This window comes from Scatophagus argus, chromosome 13 (genome assembly GCF_020382885.2).
Source record: "Scatophagus argus isolate fScaArg1 chromosome 13, fScaArg1.pri, whole genome shotgun sequence".
Taxonomy (NCBI): Eukaryota; Metazoa; Chordata; class Actinopteri; family Scatophagidae; genus Scatophagus; species Scatophagus argus.
In genome coordinates this window covers 4,376,723-4,404,335 of record NC_058505.1, presented here as the reverse complement: position 1 = coordinate 4,404,335, position 27,613 = coordinate 4,376,723, and the positions used below count along the sequence as shown (strand labels likewise).

The window sequence follows — 27,613 nt, the reverse complement described above, 5'->3', positions numbered from 1 at the left end:
GGAATTCCGTAGCTAGGAAGAGACGTCATTTTGTAGTTTGAAACCCCACTCGATAATGGCACGAACTTTAAAACGACAGGTGTTATTAAATCACGGGTTAGCCAGCTAGAGCTAGTTATCTGCGTGATAGATCATTGTGTGTTAAGGTAGTGAATCATGGTTTCAAAATGTGTTCATGTCAGGAACTTCCGGTAAGAAGGCTAACTCATAATGTAAAACGATACACGAAGCCTACAAACAGTGCCATATAATCCCATGAGAGCAAATCCAGTGAGAAATGTGGTACATGTGATAAAGTGTTATAAAGTGTTTATATAAGTGTTTATTTTTATTGTTGCCGCTTATTAACCACGTTTCACAGAGAAAAAATATGAAATTTATGTTAAATGAAACGATGGTCTTGGATTTTAATTAAAGGCAAAGATATTATGGCTAATGTGTAATCTTTACATAATCATTGATGGAGTTTTGTCTCATGTGTTTATTGGTTTAAGGCATGAAAAACAGAGAAATTAATAGTAAAACAAACAAGAAACACAATAATAGGGGTAACGAGCGGCACAAATAAACAAACAAAAGGGGACAAAGTCTAAAATATTACCCTGTGAGGAGCTGTCCTTATCTTATTACTTAGCTATATTTGTATTAGTTTACCTTTCTAGGCACACAAATGCATGTGTATATATATATGTGTGTATATTTGTCGATACATTTCAGTTTAACAAACATTTAATTGTCTGTTTTCACAGCTTCTTACGCCGGACCCGGAAGCAGCCTGCGTCGTGACGAGGCCAGCAGACACGTGGTGTTGATAAAGGGATAAATTGAGCCTCAGCCTCATTAACGACCTCTCTTCCTTGTTGCGGTGATGGACGTCGGGTGTGTTGCGGCTGAGAGGCAGACGCCAGCGTGTGTGCAGCTCTGTTTTACGGTATTTATCCACACTTTGCACCAGATATCATTGTTTGTGTGACAGTTATTTACGAATCTCCGTGGGGTTGTTTGTTGCGGTTATTTCCGCTCAGATTATCGCCGTTGGCTCGCTGCTTCAGCAGCGCCAAACCGACCTCATGGTCTGTGGTCTGCTTAATTAGGCCTCTCAGTCCACAAATTACAGCTCACATTGAGAGGCATCGATAACACATCGATCTTCCAGGGATAGTTATTGTTAAATTAAAACGGATTAATGCGGACTAACGCAACAGTCCTGAAATAAATTATAAAATAGCACAATTAACCTCAGACTGCGTCCTCAAATGATCACACAGTTGAAGAGCATCTAAAGCTTTGTCTAACCTTCATGATGGTAGAATTTATTGCAGGATTATGTTAAACTGCATTAGTTTTATTTATGTGTGTTCTTGTATTTCAACCCTCATTTTCCCGCATTTTAATCGGCCTCTGAACAGGCTCATGACCACCCCACGAGATGTAAATCTGTCACTTTGAATCCACCTCATGCTTTAGTCCTGCCTTACAGAGTCAAACCTTAGTGATGAGTTGCATGTGAGTCCGTGTTTCACCTGAACCTCATGATTATCCTTTCACTGCACTGATGGGTTTGACGAGGGACGCGACTGTCAAAATGTTAAAAATATTTCAAGCTCAGACTAATGGTCCTGTGTTGTGGTTTCTTTTTTCTTCCAGGATTTAAGAAGTTGGACTGGATATATCTTGATAAGGTGTGTATCAGTGTTTTTGGTTGAACTGTTGATTTTTGATTCAATTTGTGAACTGGTGGCCAGTTGAATAAATCATGTAATGTAGTTTAAATTTAATGCATAAATCTACCTTCCATTTAAGATGTTTTTATTTTTATGAAAACTTGAGTTTTTGGAGCAGGTAGTGTAAGAGGTTAAATTGCATCACTGAGGGCTGTTTGTTATTTACTTCATCCTCACTGAGCTAAATGGGGTGGATGCAACACGGTTCTGCAGCCTCCAGAGTGACTGTAAAGCTGCATCGAAAACATTTTCAACAGTTTTATTGATGCATTTTTTCTTTGCTTTTACAGGTAATGGAGTCCACCGCTGGATTGTTTCCCGATTTAGGATTTTAAGATTAGAAGAATTAAATTGAATGGTGTTTATATTGTCTACAGTTGGTGAGGAACCTTAAAACCCATAAATGTGATTTGCTACCTAGAAATATGGATTAGAATTTAATGTGCATGTATGAGCTCCAAATCCCTGCTTAAATGGACCTGACATGAGCTGAGAAATTAAAGTGTAACTTCAGTATTAAACTGTGTACGGTCTTTTAATTTGCAGGTCTGTGAGGCTGTTAAATCCAGTACCTGCATGAGGTCATCAGTAGTTGACTGTTAGTTACTAATAACTCTAAAATGGCAGTGAGACTTAAACAGTTATGGGGAGGAAAAAATGGCTGCCTGATGTACAGTCTGTTCATTTGAAAACATGGCAAATCAAATCATTGTGCTGGTAAAAATGTTCCCATTTGTAAAGCTGGATTTGTTCAGTTTTCAAAGATCCTCGTGTAGACAGAGCTGAGGGTCTGTTTAAAGCAAAGTGTTTTGTGTTAAATGAAACTGACACTGGAGCACACAGGGAAGTTTTTTTATTATTTTCTTTTCCAATTTAAAAAAAAAAAAAAAAAGCATGTTGAATCGCAACGGGGGATAAAACATGTATTACAGTGCTGAAAATGGAAAACCATCAGTGCAAAACATTTAAAAATAACTCGGACAAAGCTGTTATCCACATGCAGCAGTCAAACTGTTTGCTGTCATTACTGCATCAAGAAATTCCACTGTTTCTACTCCCTGCAAAGTGTGTGTGTGTGTGTGTGTGTGTGTGTGTGTGTGTGTGTGTGTGTGTGGAGGGGGGGCTTCAAATGAGAAAACTTACAGACCTGACTGACAAACTGTAAAATCATAAAAGGTGCAAAGATTCTGCAGTACCTGGATTTTCATGTATGCAGTTGATGCCACAGTTTTACAACATCTTAGTGTGATGCTCAGTTTGAGTACTGAGTGACCACATGTCTGCATCCACCTCCAAATGTTTCAAAGAGGGGAGGGAGGTGATCTACCCTGAACAAGAATCTCACACCCACCACATTCTCAGACTACTTGGTGTGTGTGTGTGTGTGTGTGTGTGTGTGTGACCGCCTAAGTTAACTGAAGAGGTCTTGATTCGCAAAGAAAAAAGTAGTTGAGCCTTTTGGAAGTGATTATAACTGAAATGTGCTCTGATGAGTTAGTTAAGCTTATAGGAAATAAGTGACATTTATGTGGGGGTTTCAGTGTTGTGGGTTAAAGGTTTGACGCTATAATGTAGGCTGACTTAGAAGAAATGTGTGTTAATGTATCTGTCAGCATCTACAAGTGGATGCTGTTATCTAATATGTGTTCATAGGATAGGATTAGCAAATATTGTACATTAATAAATACTTAAAAATGCCATATCTGCATAAAACTACATTATAGTGTCATGAGTTATTAACTGTTTATTGCTTGTAAATGCTTAATAGGGGGATTAAAAAGACATTAAAAAGAAAGGTGTTTTTTTTTTTTCTCACAAAGCTCCCCAAGAAGAAACTGATAGATATTTTGTAGTTATTGTTTTTTCCTTATTCAAGTGTCATTCTCTGTGACAGACGCAAAATTATAATATAATACAGAAAAGAAACAGTAAAAAAATAATTATATACATTTCTGATGCAGGCTTCTGACTTCAGTCCAACTTATGTTTTATTATCTACAGAACAGTCAGCACTAGCTTTGGTTTCGTCTGTATTTTCTAAGCGCAGCAAATTCAGGCTCACATGTAGCCAAACACACAGACTCCACATGTAGATTTACAATTTTTCTCCCATTTATGCAAGTTCATTCAACGCTCATCTCCCGTTTTGTGAAAGACTAATTCCTGTGCCGTTTGAAGAGTCGGCGTTACTGTTTACCACGGTGTCTTTACCCACGACCCGACTCTTTTTGGTTCCTGTCTGGTCCAACGACGTGCCCTCAAAGAGCCGAGCCATGAAGGCGAGGCCGTTCCGCTTGATGTAGGACTTCCCAGCAAAGATGTAGAGGACAGGATTGGCACAGCTGCTGATGAAGGCCAAAGCCGAGGTCACCGCACGACTGGACTTAGCAATGTGGTCCAATCTGCAGATAAACAGAGCATTTTATACCACAACTACAACTAAATCATCTTCATACTGAACGTTGAAAATGTTAATGTTGGTAGCATTTTTGAGAGCTTGGCCTCCATTGGGCTGTTGGTCTTCACCATCAAAATGTCATTGGAAGAGACACAAAGCAACCACAGAGAGGCTGGATATGACTACAGAGATGGAAAATGGCCAGACAGATACAATATTACTACAAGGAGACACTAAATGAGCACAGAGTCACAAAATGACTTCAAAGCAGTGTATAACAGAGTCGACTTTTCTCAAATGTGACATCAGCCTACACCCCAGTGTCATGTTTTCTAGAAGTAGTGAGAATCTACTGTTACTCACGTATCTCTTGTGGGTGAATCCTCTGGGTACCACTCAACTGCCACCTTGACCAAAACATACTCAGTGTTCATTCAAAAGATCAGCTCATTGATCCAATAGCAGAAATGATTCATATTTCATGTGATAGACTGTGAACATGCCCTCACACACCTGCATCATGTTGATAACATGGTATGGCAGCCAGAACATACCAAACATCACCACAATGGCCAGGATGAGCTTCTCGCTGCGGACCTTTCTGCGAAACCTGGTCTGCCTCAGGCGTCTCAGGATGAGCACGTAGCTGGTTATGATGACTGCGTAAGGAAGAATGAATCCTGCAACCGTCTCTAAGGAATACTGAAACCTCACCTGCACACACAGGACACAAAACAGATGTGCTCACTGTAATGACTGCATGGGTTTCTGTAGACATGAACGGATCTGTCAGAACAAGGCAGGGATAAGAGCCAGAAAACACCCTGAATCCAGAAGTGTTTGTCAAAGAGAAAAGCAAATGCTGAAACAAAGTTGATATCTGGATCATTTTTATATGATCAATAAAATCTTGCATGCGTGAACAAGCAACTATTTGCAAGTTCACTGCGTTCAACTGAAAGATGAAACACTAGTGTTGGGTTCAGAATTTATTTCTGTTGCCCCAAAGTGGCCCAAAAAAACAGCAGCTGTGGATCTAAGTAAACTATCTCAAAACCAGGTCCATTCCTGACCCTTGTGGAGCTTTATGTAATTTCTCCTGATCATCAGCAGCAGATGGACTTGTCATGCAATTGTAGGAGATGAGATGAGTTCGATTATCTCTTCTCATCCATGGTGGCTTAAAGGGTGTCAGGCTCAGATATAAGAGGAGCTTGTGATGGGCTTTTGAGCAACTCGTTAATCAATCAGTCAAGAAAATAATCAGATTAATAACAGACAACGGGACAGATAATCGCAGCCCTTGCTATCTACTTACGTGTCGAGGCTCGGTGTGCATGGGCGCACACACCAATCTTGTGTTATTCATATCATCTTTGTCCTCTCTCACGTCTCGAAAAATGAGCGAGGGGATCGAAATCAGCATCACCAGCACCCACATGCCTATGATGACCCTCCTCACAATGTTCGTCCTGACCAGGGAAGACACCCTCCTCGGCAACACCACGACCACCAGCCTGTGCACGCTCATCAGTGTGATCAGAAAGATGGAAGCGTACATGTTGGCGTTGCACAAGTAGAACAGGCCTTTGCACATGACATAACCAAAGACCCACGACTGCTTAGCAAGGTAGACAATGAAGAAGATGGTGAGGGCCATGAGGAAGCCGTCGGCACACGCCAGGTTGAGGATTAGGAGGGTGGTGACTGAGCGCCGCCGGATACGTGCTAGGATGCTCCAGACAATGAAGAGGTTTCCAGGCACGCCCATGAGGAAGACCAGGCTGAGGATGAGGGCACCCAACGCCGTGGAGAAGTCATTGCTCACAACGCTGTCTTCCTCTGGGTTTGTGTCGTTGGCATTGGAGAGGAGCAAAGATGGACCGAAGTTGTTCATGCTGGAAGGAGTTTTGACCCTGAGGACGAGAGGCAAATTTAGTGCCTTAATATGTGTGGCATTAAAGTAAAGGGAAGAGGGAGGAAGAGGGGTTTGGATCAATACGAATTTAGTATTCTGTATCTACATAGGAAGCAGGTCCTCATCCATGGAGTCTGCTTGTTGCACCACCGTGTTTGTACAATAAACCAGAATGGGTTACTGTTCAAACAGTAGGGAGTCTAGAGACGTACTACTACTTTTTAATTTTATTTAGCAGGGTTGTAATCTGTAAGCACACTGTTAGATGCCACTAAATCCTACACTTTGGACATTTAAACCTGCCAACAATCTGTTCATCACTACAGATTATCTTTGTTGATACTCATGATATTTTATCTGTCTTACAAAGATACTGAATCTGATCTCACCATCGTGGATACAAGGACATAAAACTGCATAGGACTCAAGGACTCAATGCAGCTAGCTAACTCGTAGCAGGCTAACGCATGGTATACGTTAGCCATAGGATGCTAGCAGGTTGTGCTTTGGCATTGTGTGGCTTCCCTGAGCCGTTTTATCAGTGACGGTTAACCCACAGCTGCTCTCAAGCCTGATCAGATCTATATCTGAGTCTGCCAGGTACAACTTCTTAAAAGTCAGTCAGCTCAGGTTTTGATGAACTTCCCTTCAAAAAGGCCAGTTTGAGACTGAAATCTGATGTCAGACGTGGCTATCTCATCTTTTTTGAGGACTTCTTGTGATTAGGCTGCTCAGGATCTTTGCTCTGCTATTGCCATCCTCAGCAATCAACTTCATTATACGTTTTTGGACAAATTGCTAAAGTCGTCCTCACACGTCTCTGATGTGTTTTCACATCTGCGTGACATGGACTACAGTTGCGTCACTCGTCTTTACTGTTGACCAGAACAGGCAGTAAATTTCCTTTTTTAGGAAATAGTTTCTAACTGTGAATGAAAAGAGGTAGTAAAAACAGGAAAAATGTGGCAGAATATAAATCCATAATGCATTTGTAATTTGGTTCTTTCATGCAACATTTTATTCAGACTAAACACAACAACCAGTAACCAGGAACTAAAAATAAACACATAAACAAAAAATATTATTAACTAACTTGTTCACAACTTGTACACAACTGGTTTCCAGAACCAGAAGAGGGCTGACGCAGGCTCTAAAATATTCACCTCAGACCCTGCAGCCAACAGACCTACCTCAGACTCAGAGGCAGCGTGCTAAAACACGCTGAACATTAGCAGCACTGCGTCAAAGATCAAGAGTATTTCGACACAGTCTTTCATTCACTCTGATGTGTATTTTTCTTCTCTTGTCCACATTAGTCTCACTTCTTGGAAGCTCTTTCTCACTGCGCACATGGAAACCAGTACCATACAGCACAGAGGGACCCAGAAGGCCGACCTCTCAGGATACTACAGGTCAAGATGTTGTGTCCCTGACCGACCCTGACTTGCATATGTTAACAGAGATAAGTGAAACATGAGTGATACAGAACTTAATTGATTCAGACACGATATGAGCTCCACAGGACCACATTTCCCCTCGTGGGTACAGCAAATCAAGTCCTCAGTTCCTGATTAAGTCCTAATGTCCTTGCTCTGGTCCCACCAAGCAAACTGTTTATTTTCCAATGATGGCTTTGTATAAGAGTAAACAAAGTGAATGAAAGCCAGATTTAGATCGTTAATAAAACAAAAATACAACAGAAAGTCAGAGCAGCACACTGACGCTGTCAGGTTGAGGCACTGTTTCTCAGAAGTATTTCCACAGAGGAGAACATACACACAAAAGTCTAAACGACCTAATGTTGCAATGGATGTGCAATTAAAATATACTGTTGTAACAGCCAATACTAAGGCTAAAAAAATCTGGCATAAACCAAGTTCAAATGGGCAGATAAGGGAATGGACTGTAAGAGGCTGACATTGATTTTTGACAATAGCAAGCAATTATTTGGGTAATGGAGAAATAAAATCACTGCAATGACGCACAAGACCTGCCAGAAACTCTGTTTGCCAGTGAAGTCAAAGCGACAGCTTAGCCTGCAGTCCACAGGTTTAAAATAATGAGTCATGAGTTTGCAATAAATCTTCTCAACGTAAATAATCAAGTCAAGAAGAAGTAAATAATTATTTTAAGATGGATGACAGAAGGGGGAAGGGACAAGTAAAATTAAAAGTAAAATTTGACAGAGCGAATTGAGGAAAATGTTAATGAGAAGAAAAAGAAATCAAGAGCGGCTCAGAGTTTTCCGTCGTCACTGACCTCTCAAAACGTGATGTGTGTCAGACTCAGTTATCCCACTGATGCTTTCCAGTCTGTCCCGCTCTGACAGTGTGTCTGCTGTGCTGCACTCTCTGTTGGCTCAGTCCATAATAAACTGAATCACATCCTGCCCCACAGGCTGCAACATGCTGTGGTTACGGGGGGGCAGAGGGAGGTGTGTCCTTCCTCACAACTCTCACTCTCCCTTTGTCTTCAGTAATGTATGTCCATCTCCGTGCACAGTATAGCATAGTATAGTATAGTTGAATGTATCTCAGGTAGGTGCTGCAACGCTGTACGCATGAAGGCATTTTTACAAACAAACAGAAAACACGTCCCATTGTCACATATCACAATGTAAATTTGTGTGTCCTGAGGCACCTTTCTTGATCTCTGAGTCAAATATTGCATAATCTGACGGAAAGGGGGAGTTACTAACATCAAATTGTTGCACAAGCCGCCTGTATCATACATGCTGAGCACACAAGTGCAAACACGCACACACACAGTAACTCACCGGTTCATACAAGTCTCTGATGCTGACAGGAATGTTGGAAGACGTGGAAAAATGAAGAGAAACTCAAAGGTGAAGCTCAGGGTCTGCGATGTGTGAGCAGCAGGGTGAGGTTTCTTTTCTTTAAAACCTGTCTCCTTCCAGGAAAGGCCAGGTGAACGTGCATCCTCATGCTCAGTGACATCATGGCTCATATTCATTCGGTTTCTCAGGTGAACATGGAAGAGGACGGATAATGCCTGATAAGTTATCTAATTTCCACTGAGCAACTGATATGCACAGACTCTTAAGACCATTAGCAATGGTCTGAACAAACACACTATATAGACAAAAGTATTAGGACACCTACTATTAAATGACATCTCATTCTACACACAGACAGCTTTGCAGCTCTAACAGCTTCCACTCTTCTGTGAAGGCTTTCCACAACATGTTGGAGTGTTTCTGTGGAAATCTTTGTCCATTCATGCAGTAGAGCATTTGTGAGGTCACACACTGATGTTGGACCAAAAGGCCTGGCTCACAATCTCTGTTCCAGTTCATCCCAAAGGTGTTGGATGGGGTTGAGGTCAGGGCTCTGTGTGGGCCAGTCAAGTTCTTCCACACCAAACTCATCCAACCATGTCTTTATGGAGCTTTGCTTTGTGCACTGGGGCACAGTCATGCTGGAATAGAAAAGGGCCTTCAACAAACTGTTGCCACAAAGTTGGAAGCATAGCATTGTCCAAAATGTCTTGGTATGCTGAAGCATTAAGATTTCCCTTCACTGGAAGTCAGGGGCCGAGCCCAAACCCTGAAAAACAGCCCCACACCTGAATTCAGTAATAAAGAGGTGTGTTCCAATATGTTTCCATACAGTGTACCTTATCACCTTGGAATAAGTGTGAAAATCTGGCGGCCTGGAGTTAGAAAGAGGCTTGAAGACCTAACTGATTACAAAATCCTCTTCACATTTAAGGCTCTACATAACCTTGCCCCAGTTACATTTCTGACCTCTTGCTACCTTATTCTTCTTCCAGACCACTCTGTTCATCAAATCTCTGCCTTTTATCGATCACCCGTTCCAGTTTTTATAATATATGGTTTTTTGTTTTCTGTTTTTATTGTGTGAGGCACCATGTGTTTGTGTCCTAAAAAGTGTCATATAGATAAAGATTTACTTCTCATCTCTGCTTGAAGTTAGCAGATCAATGATCAATGTTAAATGCTTGAAATAACATTTTAATTTTTAATTTATTTGTTATTTTTTGCGAAAAAAAAGAAAATTTTGCTTTAAAAATATAATTTTTTTGCATCATCCACCATATCAATAACTCAAGTTTTATGGTTCTTACAGTCACTTTTTAAAAATTTTTACTTTATTTTATAATTTTCATTATTGTTTATATTTTATATAATAGTACAAATATATATATATATAGTATAATACGTGATAGTAATTTATTATTGTTGTCATATCCTTATGTATTAGTTATAGTAGTTATATATTCGAGGCTTATACTTTTAATTTTTTATTATCTTTATTTTTATACTTCTTTACACTTCTACTAATTTCATACATTCAGTTTCATATCTATCTATCTATCTCATGGTCTGTTCTCACAGTGTGGACCTGTTCAGTGAGGATATGTGAAGTAACAGAAGAAAGAAAGAGAAAAAACTACTTTATTGTACAAACAACAAGCTTAAGATAAAACACGAGATTCACTGTAAAGAAATCACCGGGACGCTGTGCAGTACATCAATAAACCAGAACGTGATCATTTACTAATTGTAAAGCCAAATCAGGGTGAAAAAGTTTCATTCATTTGGAAAAAAAGATTTTAATTAGAAAGTTGAATTATATTAAATATAATTAATAAATATATAAATATGATAAATAGAATTTTTATTCAGTTCAGAAATTCGTTTGAATAAATGATCAGTTTTCACTTTCACATATATTTCAATCTTTCAGGTGTTTTCAGATTCACCTTCTTTTTTTTATCGTATTTTTTCAGGTTTCAGATCTTTTGTTTACTCTCGGGTTTCAAACTTCTGGCCCGGACCTGACGTGGGGGGCGTGGCATCCGTTTAGAGGCGCGTGCAATCACGAGTGACAGCAACGAAGGCTGAGGACCTTCCTCTGTCACGTTGCCTTCAGGGAACATAGGAACGGTGAGAAGTATGCATATGCAGCGACTGGCCGGTGTCATGCGTTGCTCTCCGGAAGATGAAAACATCAAACGTCAGAAGATGATGATGATGGCGATCTCGTGGCTGGACCTTCTGCTGCGCTCCTGCTTGTTGTTGTCCTGTACTTCTCACGGTACCTGAAGGCAACGTGATCGAGAAAGGTGGTCCGCCTTCTTTGTTATGCTGTCACACATGATTAAAGCCGAGGCCTCGTCAGATCCGGATCAAAAGTTTGAAACTGAAAAGATGAGACCCCAAAGTGAACAAAAGACCTGAAAGCGAACAACGATCTCCTTATTTTTTTGTAAATATATGCTGGTGGCAGCCACATGTTTCAAACCAGTTGGGATTGGGGAAACACAAGACTGGGAAAGTTGTGGGATGCTCAGGAAACAGCAGTCTGGAACATCCCACAGGTAAACAGGTCCATTGGAGACAGGTGACAGGATCCAGAAAAGGTTCACGAGCAAAAATGGCGCAATGGTCACCTCTTTGTGAAACATAAACATGGCTGTCTGAAGGATGTTGCTACATGGGCTTGGGAACACTTTGTAAAACCGTTGCGAAGTAAACACAGTTTGATTGGAAATCAGTGCAATCTGTATTGCGTTCTTTGTACATATCGTTCACACTTTATACTGTGAACACATTATTTGAAATTGATATGTTTCATATCTTCTTTCTGATTTTTTGTTGTTTTTAATATTAATTGATTACTATTGTAGCAGGTGTGCGTGTTTTTTTGTTATTTTTTCCCGTTCACTTGCTATGCTCAACGTTAATGTACCAAAGCACATTTCCCCTGTGTGAAAACCTACTTGGCACTGAACTTGATTCTGGTTCTCAGAGCTGACTGTTGAGCTAAGTCACACTAAAAACTGTTCCGCTATTCACCACACGATGGCGTCTCGTCCACAGGAATCGATTCCTCTGTTTCCTCCTCCTTCCATAAACTTGACACTCAGCAGCTCCTCCTGTGTGTTGCACTCATCCGTGACACTGCAACAATTTATTAGGCTGTCGACTCCACTGTTTCACAATCCACCAGATACTCTCCTTTTCTAGAGAGGATCTTTGTCTCCACTGAAAATGTGCACACACACGCCTGCATGGAAGAACAGCTTCATCCGCCACTTACCTCAGTATTCAAACTCAATGCTATTTCCCATTTTCAAGCTTCCTTTTCCTTGGTGGTGCTTCGTTTACGTGACTTGTTCTGTTTTAAGTTTTGCTACATCTGCATTTCCTTGAGCGATCCTGTATTTGACCTTGACACTGAAAACACATTGTTTTCTCTCCATTTTAGCCTTTCCTCTACATTAAATGTCATTATTCACACACAAAAAGTTTTTTGAAATTGGATTGATGTGAAGACACGAGCCTCATGTTGTAATATGGATGAAGACACTTGAATTTTTCCAAGACATATGCCTGCTCAGACACAACTGAGGGCTGTCCAAGAGTGTAGTGGAGATTTCTGGCACAACTTCACTTTCTTCCAAGGTGCATGAAGAAGAGCGACACTCCATTAAAGTTAAAGTGACAGTAAAGATAGGATACCAACTTTCCTTCTCCTCCAATTTCCTGTTATTCATTTTGACTGCCAGTATCACATAACACAGATGTTTGCAAAAGAATTTAATTTTTAATTTTCATTTTATTTTTTAAAATGTGAAGAGGATGCAGGATTTGTTCCCCGTCTGAACAGAGTTTTTAACGCTGGAACAAGTGTTAAGATCACACCGTTGAAGGAATACTATTATAAATAAAAGTTATGTGTTTAGTTACTTTAAGGACCAGTTTGGAGGAATTAGTGACATCTAGCAGTGAAGTTGCAGACTGCAGACCCCTTTGCTTCACCCTCCCCCTTCCAAACATGTAAGAGAACCTACGATGGCATTGCAGGACCGAGCAGGAGAGAAGCCATCAGCGATAAGGAGGAGGCGGCAGGTAAAGGAGTGACCAGTTGGGATGCTGCTTGAACACAGGCTGAGGCCTGATCCACCTGTCGTAAGAGCCAAAACATCCAAGTCATCCAGTGACTCCTGATGATGTGTGCAAGTATTTGCTTATGAAGATGTATGTAAGACCTCATAACTTGTTTTTTGTGTTAAATTCTTCATCAGAATATGGAAAGACAACAGTAACTAAGGTTATTAAATAAGTGTATTGGAGTAAAAGTACAGTATTTACCACTGAAATGTGGAGTAGTAGTACAAAGTATAAGTATGCCCAATGCCCAGTACAAAACATTAAACCAGGCAGCAAATTTTGCCACAACGCCATATTATGTAATCTAGCAATGCTTCCGAAAAAGATGGGACGCCATGTAAAACAATCTAAGGTTATCAAACTCTGTCTTGGGCCTCCAAAAATCTTGCTTCGGCTCTGCCACTGGCAGCACTTTTTTTGTCTCTCTCTCCAACCAAACTGCAACATCTTGAGATCAGTCCAGCATCCAAGGCCTGCCCACGCAACCCCAAGAGGATGACAAGGAGAGTGAGACAAACCCCCCAGTTACACGCCAGTATAACATACGCCTAATGATTGTGAGAATCAGAGGGGAGCGAGGAAGGAGGACAGAGGGGAAAGACAGGATGGGGGGGGTTACAAGGAGCTGGACTGAGGCGGAGAGAGCCAGGGAGAGTGTGTTTATTTAAGTTTTTCGTCTCCTGACTCAGACAGAGAGCAGACTACAGAGGAGGATAATGAGAAACAGATCTGCGGTGGAGAGGAAGGGGAGGAAGGGGAGGCTTAAGAGAAGGTGGGACGAGGAGGAGTTGGTGGGGAGGAGAGAGGAGGAGGAGGAGGAGGAGGAGTAGGGTTAAAATTTAAAAAAAAAAGAAAAGAGAAGAGGGAAGGGGGAGGAGAGGAGAGGGCAGAGTGACTGCCAAAAAAGGGGGGCTGTCGTGTTCATCGCCACAGGAAATAGGCCCTCTTATGTTCACTAACAGACATCAGTGACATCACAGCTCTGGTGGCCGTGCAGCCGGCCTGCAGTGAGCTGCCTGCCATGAGTCCCGCTCATGATTGGAATAATAATCATATTGTTTTTGGGCTTAAATGTCTGAAAGGAGTTATTGGTGCAGAGGGTGATGTGTGGATAAATCTAATTCCAGTGAAAACACCATGAAAACATGTGCGACCGATGCAGAATGAGATGATAAGCTGTGAAGAAAACCCATATGTACGCAGTTTAAAATATATCTGTATGTCATTAAAGTAAATGTGAAGTGACTACAAGAGAAACCTCCAGAGTGAGTGAGGAGAGGGGAGAAGAGGGAGGCTGGAGGTTGGGCAGGGGGGATTCATGACTGACAGGCTCAAGGTCCTATGGGGAACGAGTAACGGACCAACCGGAGCTGGAAAACCCACCCAAAGGCAATTAAGGGTAAAGGACGACAAAAATATTTGATAAACTTTTTTTTCCCTCTCTCTGTCTTGAACGGAGAAGATGAAGAAGCTACGGGGATGCCGATGGAGCTCGAATGAAAGAAACGACCGTATCTGGGAGATATGATTCGGAAAAAGACCGAGACATCCTGAGCGAAGATTTGATTTGAACCGCAAGGCATGAAGGCTGAAAAAGTTGCAAATATCCGAGCAAGAAGCCGCAGCCCCCTTCGTGTGGAATCAGCGTGGAAAAGTTGCTGAAGTTAACAACTAAACCTTCCAAAATGAGGTGTATTTGCGCAATGACACGCACGTAGGAGAAGGACAAAAGTTTTGGGAATATCTCCGGCAAACTTTCGAGGCGCACCAAGGACGCTAAAGTCGCTATCTCGGACGGAGGGAGATAAGATTGAATCGCTCCTTCTATATCCTGTCCTCGCTACCGGAGGGTGATGGGGGCCGCGCCAGGCTCGGGCTGGGAGGAGGGCGAGTTCGAGTTTAAGTTGGTGTTTGAGGAGGAGCAGAGCCAGGGGCCATCCCCGGTGCGCACAGCCGAACCGGAGAGCTCCGTTCCCGGGGAGGAGAGCGAGGGCGCCCTGCTGCACCTGGACCCGTCCAACAGCAGCAGCAGCAGCAGCCTGGGTTAGAGTCCTTAATTGGGTGGTTGAATGTGTAGGAGCACAGGGACACAGGAGATGAGGAGGTCTGAGTGGCCTGACAGTGTGGCTTGTCATGCATGGGAACTTGTTTGCGCGTGCGTGTGTTTGTTACACGAGATGAGGGCCTCCATCTGCACGCTGTGCTCGTGTGAATGTACGTGCGCGTGCGTGATCTTGCGTGTGAATTGCGTGCGTGCGTGCCTCCCGTCTGTGTATACTGTTATGTTGTGCGTTTGCTTTGTGTGCTGTGGTGCAAATGTGTACATATTTTTAGTGTGTTCCCGTTTGCGTGTTGTGCGTTTGTGTGTTTGTGCATGCGTGCGTGCGGCCCCAGACTCAATGTGTTTCTAATCAGCTGTGCGTGTGAGTGGAGTTAACAGCTGCCATCTGGGAAGGAACCTCAACCTCTGTGTACTGAACACACACCACATACACACCTCCCTCCATCCCTCTCTCTCTCTAAGCCTCTGCACGCACACACACGCACACACACGCACACACACACACCTCATACCCTCACACCCACTCTTTCATTTGTTTCCCGCCCACACTGGCATACAGTTGTATTACCACACCCAAAGCATGAAAGTGAACTGTGGGAGAAACTAGAAAGCGGTTCTCCACTCGAGGTGATGCAGTTTTACTTTTCAGAGCTTTGTGAAGTGTTGCTGCCTCTCGCCGTGTCGATATCTATGTCCTCCGCTCACCAAATCTACTCATGTAACAGGCAAACCAGTAGAACACAATTATTTTTGGCCTAAGCGATGTTGTCTTGCCACCCCTGGTCTCTGGTTTGATGTGTCTGCCAGCTGTGACCAGTTCAACCAAACAGTGATTTACTTTTGTTTATGTGAATAACATTTAGATGCATGAAGAGGTAAAATTCAGGCTTGTACCAATCACGCTTTTTCCTTCACCCGAAGCTCCAGTCATATATGACTTTCCCCAAATTTGTAGTCTCACTGCAGTCATTTTCACAGGAAAATGTGAGTCTTCTTTTTCTTTCTTTAACATTACTTGTTCAAGGTTCATCTCAGGACACCGACTAAAGTATAACAGTTGAATAAATCAGACAGACTTTTCTTTGAAGTTGATGAGGCTAAAATTTGATTAGCAATTAACTCCTCTGCTGGTCTGTACTGTACTAAATCTGAATTATTGTTTAATCATCACGGGACCTCTCAGATTTATGTTGTGACCCCCTGCGGGCCCCCTGACACTGAGGCTGGGAAAAAAGAAATTCTCACTTTTCATGAGAAGTTCACCTCAGGACACAGAGCGAAGTACTGCAGGATATTAAACATGTTGGACTCAAAGTGAGGCTTCCTAAAAGAAAGTGACAAGCTCATGGTGAGGTAAATCTCTTCTGCTGGTCTGAACACTGGCACAACTCTGAAGAGGTAAAAAATTGCTGTTTAGTTACAAGAAAATTGTAACTAGTGGAGGAAAATCCAACAAAGACAGACATTTTGCTTTCCTGTCTTGTTCATCATCTCGCAATGCCTCTTAGTCACTGTGGGAACCTCTTCAAAACATTAATGTTATGTCAAAAATGTGGAATAAAGGACCAGACACTGTTGGTAAGGTTCACTAAATTGGCTGTTTGCCACTCACTCTTAACGCAGATTTCTACCTAAATTTGTTTATAAATAAAACAAAGTCATTTGGCCACGTAAAGAATTTTTTTCAAAGCAGCGTTACAGCTTGTGATGCTACAGCAAATTCCTTTGACTGATTTTGATTGGACAGAGTTAAGGACTTAAAAATTCAAAACATTTCACAGCACAAGTTTTAGTAAGTTTCAAACTAGCTAGAAGCTACAAGGAACTTAAGGCAGGACTTTGCGCACAAACAAAGGATTTATGAACAGCGGGTGCAACACAGGAAGGACTGTACATAAATATTATTTTACATCTCTTAGACTTTAGATGACGTTTTCCCAAATGAAAAACTGAATGTGTACAATAACAGTCAGGTGACTTTTGGTAGTAATAAACTCTTCTGCTGGTCTTCACACAAATGAATTATTGATTCATAAATAGTTAGATATAGTGTGAAGAAGTGGGATTAAAAAAAAACAGCCACAGCTGGTGGGAAGTCTGAAAAACATCACTGATCTACCTAAAAAAACAAACAACAAAACAAACAAACTGTTACTTCCCAGCTTGGGATCGATAAAGTATATCTATCTATCTATCTATGATCTAAACATTACTTTTAATGAGAGGTTCAGCCCAGGACACAGAATAAAATATCACAGTACATCCTGCAAACTGGAAATTAGTTTTATTGAGTTACCTTTTTTTTTTTCTTTGTGGCTCATAAACTCCTCTGTTGGTCTGTTCACAAACATCTAAATCATTGTTTCATGTGAAAATCCACCAACAGAAGAGTTGCCTCAGCACTGCAGCTTTAATCACATGGAAATATTTCTGTTGCCAGGAAACATTTGAAGAGCTTTTTCACCCCAAGTCTTAATTTGTTGGCAGTTGCTGTTGTGTGTCCGTGTTGCCCAAAACTTGCGTGCTTGGGCCGCCACTGCAGCGCAGCAATGATCAGTTGGAGCCTCGCTCATTACGGAGTAACTACCGTTTGGCTCCGTGTGGAGGCCGACCACACCATGCTGGGGAATGTTTTTGGAGGGGACTGGTAGTGGCCTCATTTGGATGATTGTTTGACAGAGTCCAAGAAACTTTTGAGAATGAGGAGTTGCCCCAAACCTGTCAAGATTAGCTGCAGGGTTGGGTTTGTTAGCATTGTAAGATTTTGGTCAGGGAGTCAAAAGTAAACTCTGTGATTTGGTTAGAGTTCGCCCCTTCACCCTTTACTGCACTACTGACTATAATACATGGAAAAAATGTATTGAAATTGTTGCTCTCACTCAAAGTAGATTTAAATAGGGCTTTTGGTAAAGTGTTGCCATATGACAGTGTGAGATTATGGAATATAAAACCAAATCCTATTTTGTAAAGTAGTTTTCAACCTGCAAACGCCAAATACTTTTATTCAGTCTAATCTGATGTACAGTGTGTTGTCTCTTTCAATATTTCTGGGAAGGGTTTAGTAGTATTTCATTTACCATCATTACCAGCATGTTCTCTGCTGTCTTGCACTGTGGTCTTTGTGGTGAAAAACTTAGAAGTATGATATAAAGTACAAGTAGAAGAATACAAACACAACTAGCACTTATATCATTTGATATAAATGCATTTAATTTAAAGGAATTGTTTGACATTTTGTGGAATATTTATTCCCTTTTTGCTAAGGTTTAGATGTTCAGTTTGATACCCCCCTCATGTCTGTGCGTTGAATGTGAAGCTACCATCAGCAGTGAGTTAGCTAAGCATAAAGCTAGAGAAAACAGCTAGCGTGGTGCATAACTATCTCTGGAACTATGTGTTATTTTTACACGTTGGTTTTTGTATAGACAAAATGAGAAATACTGTGTTAATGAGTAAGATTTAGAGGTGCTGTTAGGTGGATTTGTTAACTTTCAACTGAGCCAGGTTAGCTGTTTCCCTCTGTCTCCAGTCTTTATGCTAAGCTAAGTCTACCACATCTTGGCTCCAGCTTCATGTATACCGTAAATATGTGAGAGTGATATCAACCTTTTCATCTAACTCTCGCAGAGACCATTAACAAAAGAACAGCTTATTTTCTTCTTTATATTAACTTCCACAAAAATACTCCACATGCCTCAAAGATACTGAGTGTGAACCTCCTGAGGCAAAGTTCCAGTTGCATGCATTTCCCATATGGCAACAATTGCAGGTCAGTAAATAAAGAAAAACTGATGTGCAGTGAAAGATGTGCGTGGATGATAAAAAAAATTGACCCTTTACTTACCACAAATTGCGTTTACAGTAGTATGATTGACATCTAATGAGTCTCTCTCGTGCCAGATTTTAAGAACAACAGGTTTTGAAAGCTAACTGTCAGTTTGCGGTTGTGAGAAAAAATTAACGGGAGGTCACATGCACACAAAACTCGCAACATGTGATATAAGAAGGAAGTCTGTTTAGCCAAAAGTAAAAGAGTTGCATTCCCAAAAAATTAGCCATTTTTATGTATGAGAAAGAAGTCAGAAAATCAGTTGTCATGTGAAAGTGAAGCTGTACATGAACACAGCGTAAACTCTTCATCTGTAGCATTTTTTTTAACAGCTTCTATCAACAAGAGTACTGAGGGTGTTCTCAAGTGCATTAGATCTGTGCTCTGAACTTGTGATGTCTGCCACTTCAGTTTCTAAATCATATTTTGGTGACAGTGTTTGTCACCTTTCCACGCATCTGATAATTCTTTTTATCAGTTACAGATAACCACACAGCCACCACTCATGCAGGACATTCAATCAGCATCCCCAGCCCGCCACCCTCGGCCAATCAGAGGGCAGGGATGCATTCCCCGCCTCCACGGCGAGCCCCCATCAGGGAGTTCAGTGGGACCTACGAGAGCCTGCCAGCGCGCTCTGTACAGGTGACACAATTTGTTTACATTTCAGAAGCTGGAACAAGCTAATATTCTGCATTTCATTTCATTTGTCATGCTCTCACCTTCCCTCCAGGTTTCAGAGTCTCGTGTGGTCGAGTGTCCCAGCATCCAGATAACCACCATCTCCCCTGAAGATGACCCAGCGCCCACCATTTCCAGCTACTGGGATATGGGCGGCGGTGGAGGTTGGGACCGAGAGCGCCTCTACCTCCCCCTGCTGGACCCCTTCACTTACCGCGACAGGTGCCCCGGCTCTCTCAGCCCAAGCCCCGCCTCCAGCCCGTCTTCCCGTGGCTGGCTCAGCCCCGCCTCCAGCTGTGACTCGCTGCTGGTGGAGGAGGAAGAACTGAATGAGGCCACAATCAACTTCGGTCTCTCGCCATCCTCGAGGCCCACTTCTCCTGGGGGCAAAAAGCGTAGAAACTCCCCTCTTGCCTCCCCCTGTACCTCACGGAGGGGCAGTTACTCAGAGGACCTGCAGGGATGCAACCTCGAGGGTGGAGACTCCATCGCTCTGTCACAAGCTCCGCCCAGCAGCTGTGAGCTCAGCATCCCACAGAAAACCAGGAAGACATCATTGGAACAGGTAAAGACTCCATATAAAAGATGAGTGAAATTACAAATAGAAAAAAATAGGGCCTCCCGCTGAAGTAGTGAGCCATGCCTTTTGGTTTTCCAGTTGTCTCCCAGGGAGGTGGACCAGGAGCAGGCTCCAGGCCACAGCTCCCCCTGCCTGCTGCCAGAGACCCAGCAGGCCAGGAGAGAGCCGCCCTCGCCGGGCATGGACTACCTCTCTGTGCCCCCTGCTCTGGCCTGGGGTCGGACCCGAGCCAGCGCCCATAGCCCTCTGTTCAGGCGAGGATACACAACACTGCATGGAAATGAAAAAAATCACACTTTGAAGCTCCGTAGTTATCTGAATCTTATTCATTCAGATGACTAAATCCCCAGAGTCCTACTGAGTGCTGGAAGTGTCTTTTCCATGTGCAAATTATACGTAAATCTCATCATTTGGCTGCTGTGCTCCTTCTGTTCTCACTACAGCCATCTGACGTTCTACTGATCTAATACATTTGTAGGTCCAACGCCCTGCCGCCACTCGACTGGCCGCTGCCTTCCCAGTTTGACCAGTATGAGCTGCGTATCGAGGTGCAGCCCCGTCCACACCACAGAGCCCACTATGAGACAGAGGGGAGCAGAGGAGCCGTGAAGGCTGCACCAACAGGACATCCTGTTGTCAAGGTGAAGCCCAAACCTGCAGAAACACTGCAGAAACGCCGCTTCTTCATAAAGTAAATTACCCTAACGCTTTGTGTTAAATGGCGCGTCTGCTGAAGTTGGGGTAGAAGTGTTGTTTTTGTAATAGTGCAACAAAATGTTCGGACACGTGTTGTGGCTCACTGTCGCTGACCCTCATCACAGTTTGATCTCGTCCCTCACATTGTGTCTCTCTGTGCAGCTGTGTGGATACACGGAGAGGAAGCCGCTCTCCCTTCAGGTTTTCGTTGGAACGGCTGACGACCGTTCGATCAGGCCACATCCTTTCTATCAGATTCACAGGTACTGAGCTGTATTTAACATCCAACTTACTGCCGAGCGTCCTTCAGTCATACTTCAATATTCAAGGCCACACAACATCCTGTATATCCATCATCTGACCGCTGTGGCTTTAACCATTGCGTAACTCGCCACCAGCTGCTTCTAGTGCTGCTCCAGGAAATTTTCCTGCACCAGTTGTTCTCAGTGTAACTTGCTCTGCATGAGAACATCAGCTAAATGAGGAACATGTAAAATCTTTGAATGTCCCTGGGGAATTTGTGGGTTATTTTGGGGTATTGACACCATAATATTAGTCTGTGTTTTAGTAATCAAGATATTTTCCTTATTGGATTGCTATTTGTTCTTTTCATGAATGGATATATGCAGAAGTGTGAAATGTGTAGACCAAGATATTAGTCCAGCAAATGTTAAATTCAGCTGTTTTTCCTCTCTCAGGGTGACAGGGAAGATGGTGGGTACGGCGAGTCATGAGAGCGTCCAGGCTGGGACCAAACTGCTGGACATCCCTCTCAACCCTGAGAACAACATGACTGCACTGTGAGTAGTCTGAAACAGGCAACTTTTCCTCCACAAGAGGTTTTATTTGTGTATGAACTCCACTTTCACATGTACATGACATTTTGAAATGTATACTAAATTCCGTTTACTGGACAAGAGTTTAAAAAGGTCTTTCTGTTGCAGGATCGACTGTGCTGGGATTTTGAAGTTGAGGAACTCGGACATCGAGCTGAGGAAAGGAGAAACAGATGTTGGAAGGAAGAACACGCGTGTTCGTTTGGTATTTCGTACTCACCTCTCTCTAGCGCCCCCTGTAGCCCCACCTGGGCGAGTCCTGGCTCTGCAGGTTGCCTCCCTGCCCATCGAATGCTGTAAGTAGCTGGTTTTATCTGGGGAGACTAATCTGCAAAGAGGCTGTTAAAACTGCTATGTGTAAGATTTATTGTATGCATCGTCGCTTGGGCTGCCAAAGTCTGACATTTATTTAAAGGGACAGTTCATCCCAACATCTAAAAATACATATTTTTCCTCTTACCTATAGCTTTGGTTTGACACTGTATCGCCACAGTGAAGGAAATGTGACGAGAGGCTTGTGCTCATGACAGAACATCATGAACATTAATGGCATCCTCCTCAGCTGAGATGTAATGTTAGTTAGCTTAGCTAGCTTGCTAGCCTCTCAGTCATGAGTAGATGCACTGTTCTTCCTGCACAGTGATACGGAAAGAAAATAGTTCCTACATAAAACTGCTCACAACAAGGTCTGTGTATTCTCTTGAGTAACCAGGACATAGTTTCTGGAAAGAGACAGTACTGTTGAGTTTTTCTTGGTCCTCTGAGAACCACAAGTGGAAAGCTATCTAGTTCCATTATATTCAAGAGCATGCTGACGTCTCTACAGCTGATACCTCAAAAACTCACACCAAAATAAGTGTGTAAGAAGAGAAAAATGTCTTTTTGACTTTGGGATGAAGTTCCCTTAACATTTACTGGCTTTAAATGTACTTTGCCTGACTCTCCTGCCTCAGCCCAGCGTTCGGCTCAGGAGCTGCCCATCATCGAGTCTGTCAGTCTGACTTCCTGCTCTGTGGAGGGAGGGGAGGAGCTTCTGCTGAGCGGCTCTAACTTCCTGCCAATCTCCAGGGTGCTTTTCATGGAGAGAGGGACAGGTGAAAGTCCACAGAGGATACACAATCCTTCCTAATGCTGCTCTCTGATCTTTTATCCCTGATGTGTCGATGAATTCATGACTAGAATGTAACCAGTCAAAAATACAGAAATGAGAGAAATAGTTAGGGTAGTGATAAGTCAGCCCACTGCTCTCAGATTTGAATAACAAGCCACAAATTCTGTGTCTGAGCTTGTTTTCTTATCTCAAGACATCTTTCCATAAAGATCGTTCAGATACCGTGCAGTTGTACAGCACACTTTAAAACTTGAAGTGAATCAGGGAGCGTTTCCCTCAGCCACACAGTAATTCAGTGAAAACAGGAAGGATAACAGTCGTTCTATCTATTTTTAACCTGTGAGTGAGTTTTTGTAAATAAACAAGTACTGTAGGCTAATAATACCAACAGTGTCACATTAAAAAATAACAGTGCATCATGAAGTGGGCTACACGATATCTGCATGTGGGGGAAAAAAACATGTTTATTCTTCGAGGGACAGAATGATTTTATATCAAATTTTAGCAGATTTGTTGACATAAAATGATGATAAACAAAACAAAACATTTGGACAGTCACGGTTTGAAATGCAGTAACAGGAGGAGGAGGAGTAGCATTTACAGACTGATCATTATTTACAATGGCAAGCAGCAGTCATGTTGGAGAAATAATAAACTCCTACATCCTTAACTTTATAGTTAAAATCCTTTAAAATCACATGCCTGTGTCCAGTTAGTTCCCCCATAGTCCCCACGTCATCCTTCCTGTGTTCTCAGTTTTGATGCAGTATACCAAAGTGCATTTAATGTCCTCAAGTACAATTATGAGGCCCTGCCTTAATAGTTATTACTTAATTTTATTCAAATTATTGACACAAAATGGAATCAACTAGTGAATTCTAATATTTTGTTATAGATTAACTACAGATTAAATATATAAAATAACTGATATTAAAGTTCTGTTTACACATTAATGCATCTCTATGTATAATCCAGTAAGACATTTTTCTGAAATAAGCCATTCTACATGGAGGGAGTACTTTTACTTTTGGTTCCTCAAGTACATTTCAGTGCCAAAAGTTTTGTACTTTTACTTAAGTAAGAGTTTGAATGCAGTATTTATATGTAGTATTTTTCGCACTGTAGTATTGCTACTTTACCTGTGATGTAGTGAGATCAAATCATAGCATACTCGTTAACTGTGTCCTTGTGTGTGTTAGGTTACACTTAATTCTACTTTATGCTCTTGTCTCTTAGATGGTAAATTACAGTGGGAGGAGGAGGCTCATGTCGACCGCGACAACAGCAACGAGGTAAAAATATCCAGAAAGCGTGAGCTTGTTATCGATTATCAATTTGTAATGTAATGAAGCATCTGATGAAACTCCTCTAAGCCGCATTTGTGTCCCCACCTGCCGGTTTGTTTCAGTGTCTGTTGTGTGTGAGGGTCCCCACCTACAGCGACCTGTCCGTCAGTCGGCCCGTGTCCGTTAGTCTTTATGTTTCCAACGGGAAGAGGAAAAGGAGCAGCACTCACTGCTTCAAGTATCTCCCCAGTAAGTGTCCAGTCTGAGCGCCTGCTTCGCCTGCGTTTCTCCCGTTTCTGTCGCAGGTCGTGTGTTTATATTCAGAGATGCTCTTGTGGTGATAAGATAAGATAAGATAAGATAAGATAAGAACTTTATTGATCCCGCAGGAAATTGTTGATACCATCATCCCTGAGATTTAGTAGAGATTTTCTTCACAAACATGAGCAAAAACAAATAGCTACTTAGACATAAAATATACAGCTACACTTACTGACATTAATATACTGTATGCATTCATTCATTTATAGTTTACAAGAACAAGCATGCCAAGAACGAAAAAAGGAAAAATAAAGTACACTGACAATCCATGTTGCTCTTGTACTCTCCCTTTTTAAAAAATATATAATTGTTTTGAATTTTGTAAGTTCATTTCTCCAATAATTGTACTTGTTGAAGTGTATTTTATCCACATAAGGTCTCCTTATTATGTTCATTAGCAGAACCACAGCAAAATGTTATAACATTTAAAAACATCTCTGATGAAATAAAACACCATAAACCAAACCAATTTTATTAGACATGTACATGAATAGAGATGAAATAAATACAAAATATAATAATAAAAAAAACTATAAATGATTAAATAAATACATTTGAAAGGAATTTGTAGAAAGAAAGCCACAATATAAAGAATAGAATTCAACTTCATTGGGAGGAAACTGAATCCAGTAAATAAAAATATTATTTCCACATATTAGTTGAACTGTTTTCTCCTCACAGTTATGTTCAAAGAGGAGGACCCGCTGCTGTCGCGGCCCTCTGTGCTGCCTCTGGATGTGGGGACTGTGTGTCCTGTCGGGGGTCAGCCCAGGATGGACAGGGGCTTCCACATGAGGGGCGACTCCATGGCTGACGATCGAGGCCTGGGCTTCCACCTGCCCGCCTACCCCTCCACCTACTCCCCTCCCTGCCCCACTATGGGTTACCATGAGGAGTACTGCCCCAAACCCGACGCTGTGGTGGAGGAGCCCAGCGGGTCCAGGGCAGCTCTGTCCGAGCGTCACCCCAGCTTCGAGAACCTTGAACTGGGCTTCACCGAGCTCCTTCCCCCCTTGTACCCCCGTGGCCCGCAGCCTCCATCCCCCTCCCCTTCCCCGTGGCTGGACTCACCCTACCTGTCCTCCTCACCCTCTCCCTCCCACTCCTCCTCTCTCAGCCCATTTCCTGCTGGTAGTCCCATCTCGACCTCCCCTCTGCCTCCCATCCCCACTTCTCCTTACCCCCAGTACTCTGCTTATCCTCAGGAGGTGTGCTCCTCCCCTCCCTCCAACCCCAGCCTGTATCAGGACATCTGCCCAGCACCTTACTCCCACTACGATGGCTGGGAGCCCCAGGGAAGGGTGCTGGGAACGGAACATGGAGGAGAGAGGGACGTGAAGGTCCAGGAGTGCCCCCTGGAGTTTACCAACTCTGCTTCTATGCACCACATCACATTTGAAGAAGGTGAGCGGCATCTTATTTTGCGCAAATGTGTATTAAGTGTTGATCAGATTAAATAATTGGATACGTTACTGACATGTAAAGGACACCCAGAGATGTTGTGTACAGTATGCATGTTTAAATAGGTGTTGGCATGAATGTGTTCAATCATAAACTAACTGGTGGATAGAAGATGGCTGAAGGTAGCTACTTTAAAAACTAGGATGTATTAGTCTTTGTTGATGTGGTTGGAGATGCTCTCCAGACTCCGACATGTCATTCCTGGTGCGATGCTGTCAAACTTAATTATATTTTTACTTTCACTTTTAGTGAAAGAATCTGATTACATTACATCAGTGTGAGACATTTTTAAAAAATAAAAACAAAACGTAAAACATATTGGCATTGTCTTATTTCTTTGCTGCATTTTCTTGATGTGGACACTAATAAACATACACAGTGAGGATTATCTCACAGTTTCAGGCACACTCTGAAAATGCCACACTTAGTGGCATTTCTGGATAACTTAACTTACCTTTTGAACTGCTCAGCGATGAAATAACAAAGCTAACCAGCAATGCAAAGCTACAAAATATAAAAAAATGCATTTCAAGACTAAAGTAGCTTCATTGCATTTTTTTCCTTGTGATGTATTATAGACTTTTTTCATAGATGTTTGCTCTGTTGAGCTTCTGCGAAAACATTTTCCTTATTATTTGCATTTGATTATCACAGCCGAGAGAAAGCAAATCCTTTCCAAAAAAAAACGGAATTAATTCATTAGATTAATACGTGCAAGTTTATTACTTTTGATTCTAGCAATGCATAAGCTAAACAACATGTCCCAATGACACTGAGCTGAGCTAACGGGACTGTGACTTTCTCTTCTCCCTCCACAGTGACGGAGTTCATCGGGGAGGACATCCAGTCTTACCCGTCAGCCTCACAGATGGACAACCAGCCAAACTGAGCTCAGAGCAGCTCATCACCGTTTGATATCCAGCATAATTTTAAATGCAGTATGCACTTGGTATTAAGATGTGTCGCTCCAGTTACGTGCGATATTGACAGGGGAATTTGATTACCGGGACACTGTTGTAATTATGACCACAGGTAACTGTTATTGTTTTATAAAGGGAAACTAATGTTTTTAACATGTTTTCAATATAAATTATACAGTGAAGTGCTTGCGTTTGGTGTGTCTTATGTGTTTTTCTTGCAAAAAAAAAAAAATGTCAGTCATACAAGATCCCAGAATAGAAACACTGAAAAAAGCTTACACATTATGGAAAACTAATTGGTTTAATAATACATTAAGCAAGATGCTGTATTCTCCATGGCATCTATTGACGCATATAATTATATAAATATATTTCCTTTGTTTTGTTACTTCTTTTTCCTGAATTTGTCTTTATTTAAAACTTGAACTTAATCCATCTTGCAGTGAGAAGACATTTCTCTGCTCAGTTACTGAATGTGATGGATTCTCTCTGAGAAACAGCAGGATTTAGGATCCTTTGTTGCCAAAAGCAGCAGTTATTTCTGAATTTTTCTGCTATTCCAGATTTACGCATGGTGGTTTCATGGAGTAGAGAAAATAACCAAAAGTGTCTGTTGCTAACAAAGACCTTACCAATGGGTAAATCAGCTTAAGACAATGTTTGAGATTCATCTTATCTCAGTAGATGTTGAGTCTGTGGCTGGTGTGAAGGTAAAGTATTGAGACAAAAGGTAGTTTGACCTCATGACAGGATGACGTGACTCAGCTGTGGCTGTCAAAGCTGTTTGAAAGGTTTGGATGACAAATAGTTTGTTAGATCCTCTCTAAGCAGAGCAGGTTTGTCCTGAAGA

At 42.0% G+C, this 27,613-nt stretch overlaps 2 protein-coding genes and 1 long non-coding RNA gene across 5 annotated transcripts; 2 read left to right on the top strand and 1 right to left on the bottom strand.

Annotated features, from left to right (window-relative positions):
* The first annotated feature begins 57 nt into the window (after positions 1 to 57).
* On the top strand, positions 58 to 2,844 carry LOC124069094. 3 transcript variants are annotated; one of them, XR_006845022.1, is made up of 4 exons: positions 58 to 191; positions 750 to 931; positions 1,648 to 1,682; positions 2,271 to 2,844. It is a non-coding gene; the product is annotated as an uncharacterized LOC124069094 (long non-coding RNA). The 3 variants fall into 3 exon arrangements; XR_006845023.1 differs by having other exon boundaries at positions 750 to 1,506; XR_006845021.1 differs by having other exon boundaries at positions 750 to 1,682.
* On the bottom strand, positions 2,603 to 8,435 carry ltb4r2b (leukotriene B4 receptor 2b). The gene is made up of 5 exons (XM_046407845.1): positions 8,300 to 8,435; positions 5,441 to 6,038; positions 4,636 to 4,836; positions 4,486 to 4,529; positions 2,603 to 4,126 (listed from the first exon to the last, which is right to left on the bottom strand). The coding sequence occupies exons 2-5, from the start codon at positions 6,017 to 6,019 to the stop codon at positions 3,859 to 3,861; spliced, it is 1,092 nt and encodes a 363-aa protein (XP_046263801.1). The 5' UTR covers positions 6,020 to 6,038; positions 8,300 to 8,435; the 3' UTR covers positions 2,603 to 3,858.
* Positions 8,436 to 14,360: 5,925 nt separating this feature from the next.
* On the top strand, positions 14,361 to 26,952 carry nfatc4 (nuclear factor of activated T cells 4). Its single transcript, XM_046409264.1, has 13 exons — positions 14,361 to 15,023; positions 19,350 to 19,516; positions 19,605 to 20,117; positions 20,211 to 20,386; positions 20,611 to 20,773; positions 20,991 to 21,091; positions 21,527 to 21,628; positions 21,773 to 21,960; positions 22,618 to 22,758; positions 24,012 to 24,067; positions 24,184 to 24,310; positions 25,064 to 25,786; positions 26,662 to 26,952. The coding sequence occupies exons 1-13, from the start codon at positions 14,834 to 14,836 to the stop codon at positions 26,730 to 26,732; spliced, it is 2,718 nt and encodes a 905-aa protein (XP_046265220.1). The 5' UTR covers positions 14,361 to 14,833; the 3' UTR covers positions 26,733 to 26,952.
* The last annotated feature ends 661 nt before the right edge of the window (positions 26,953 to 27,613 follow it).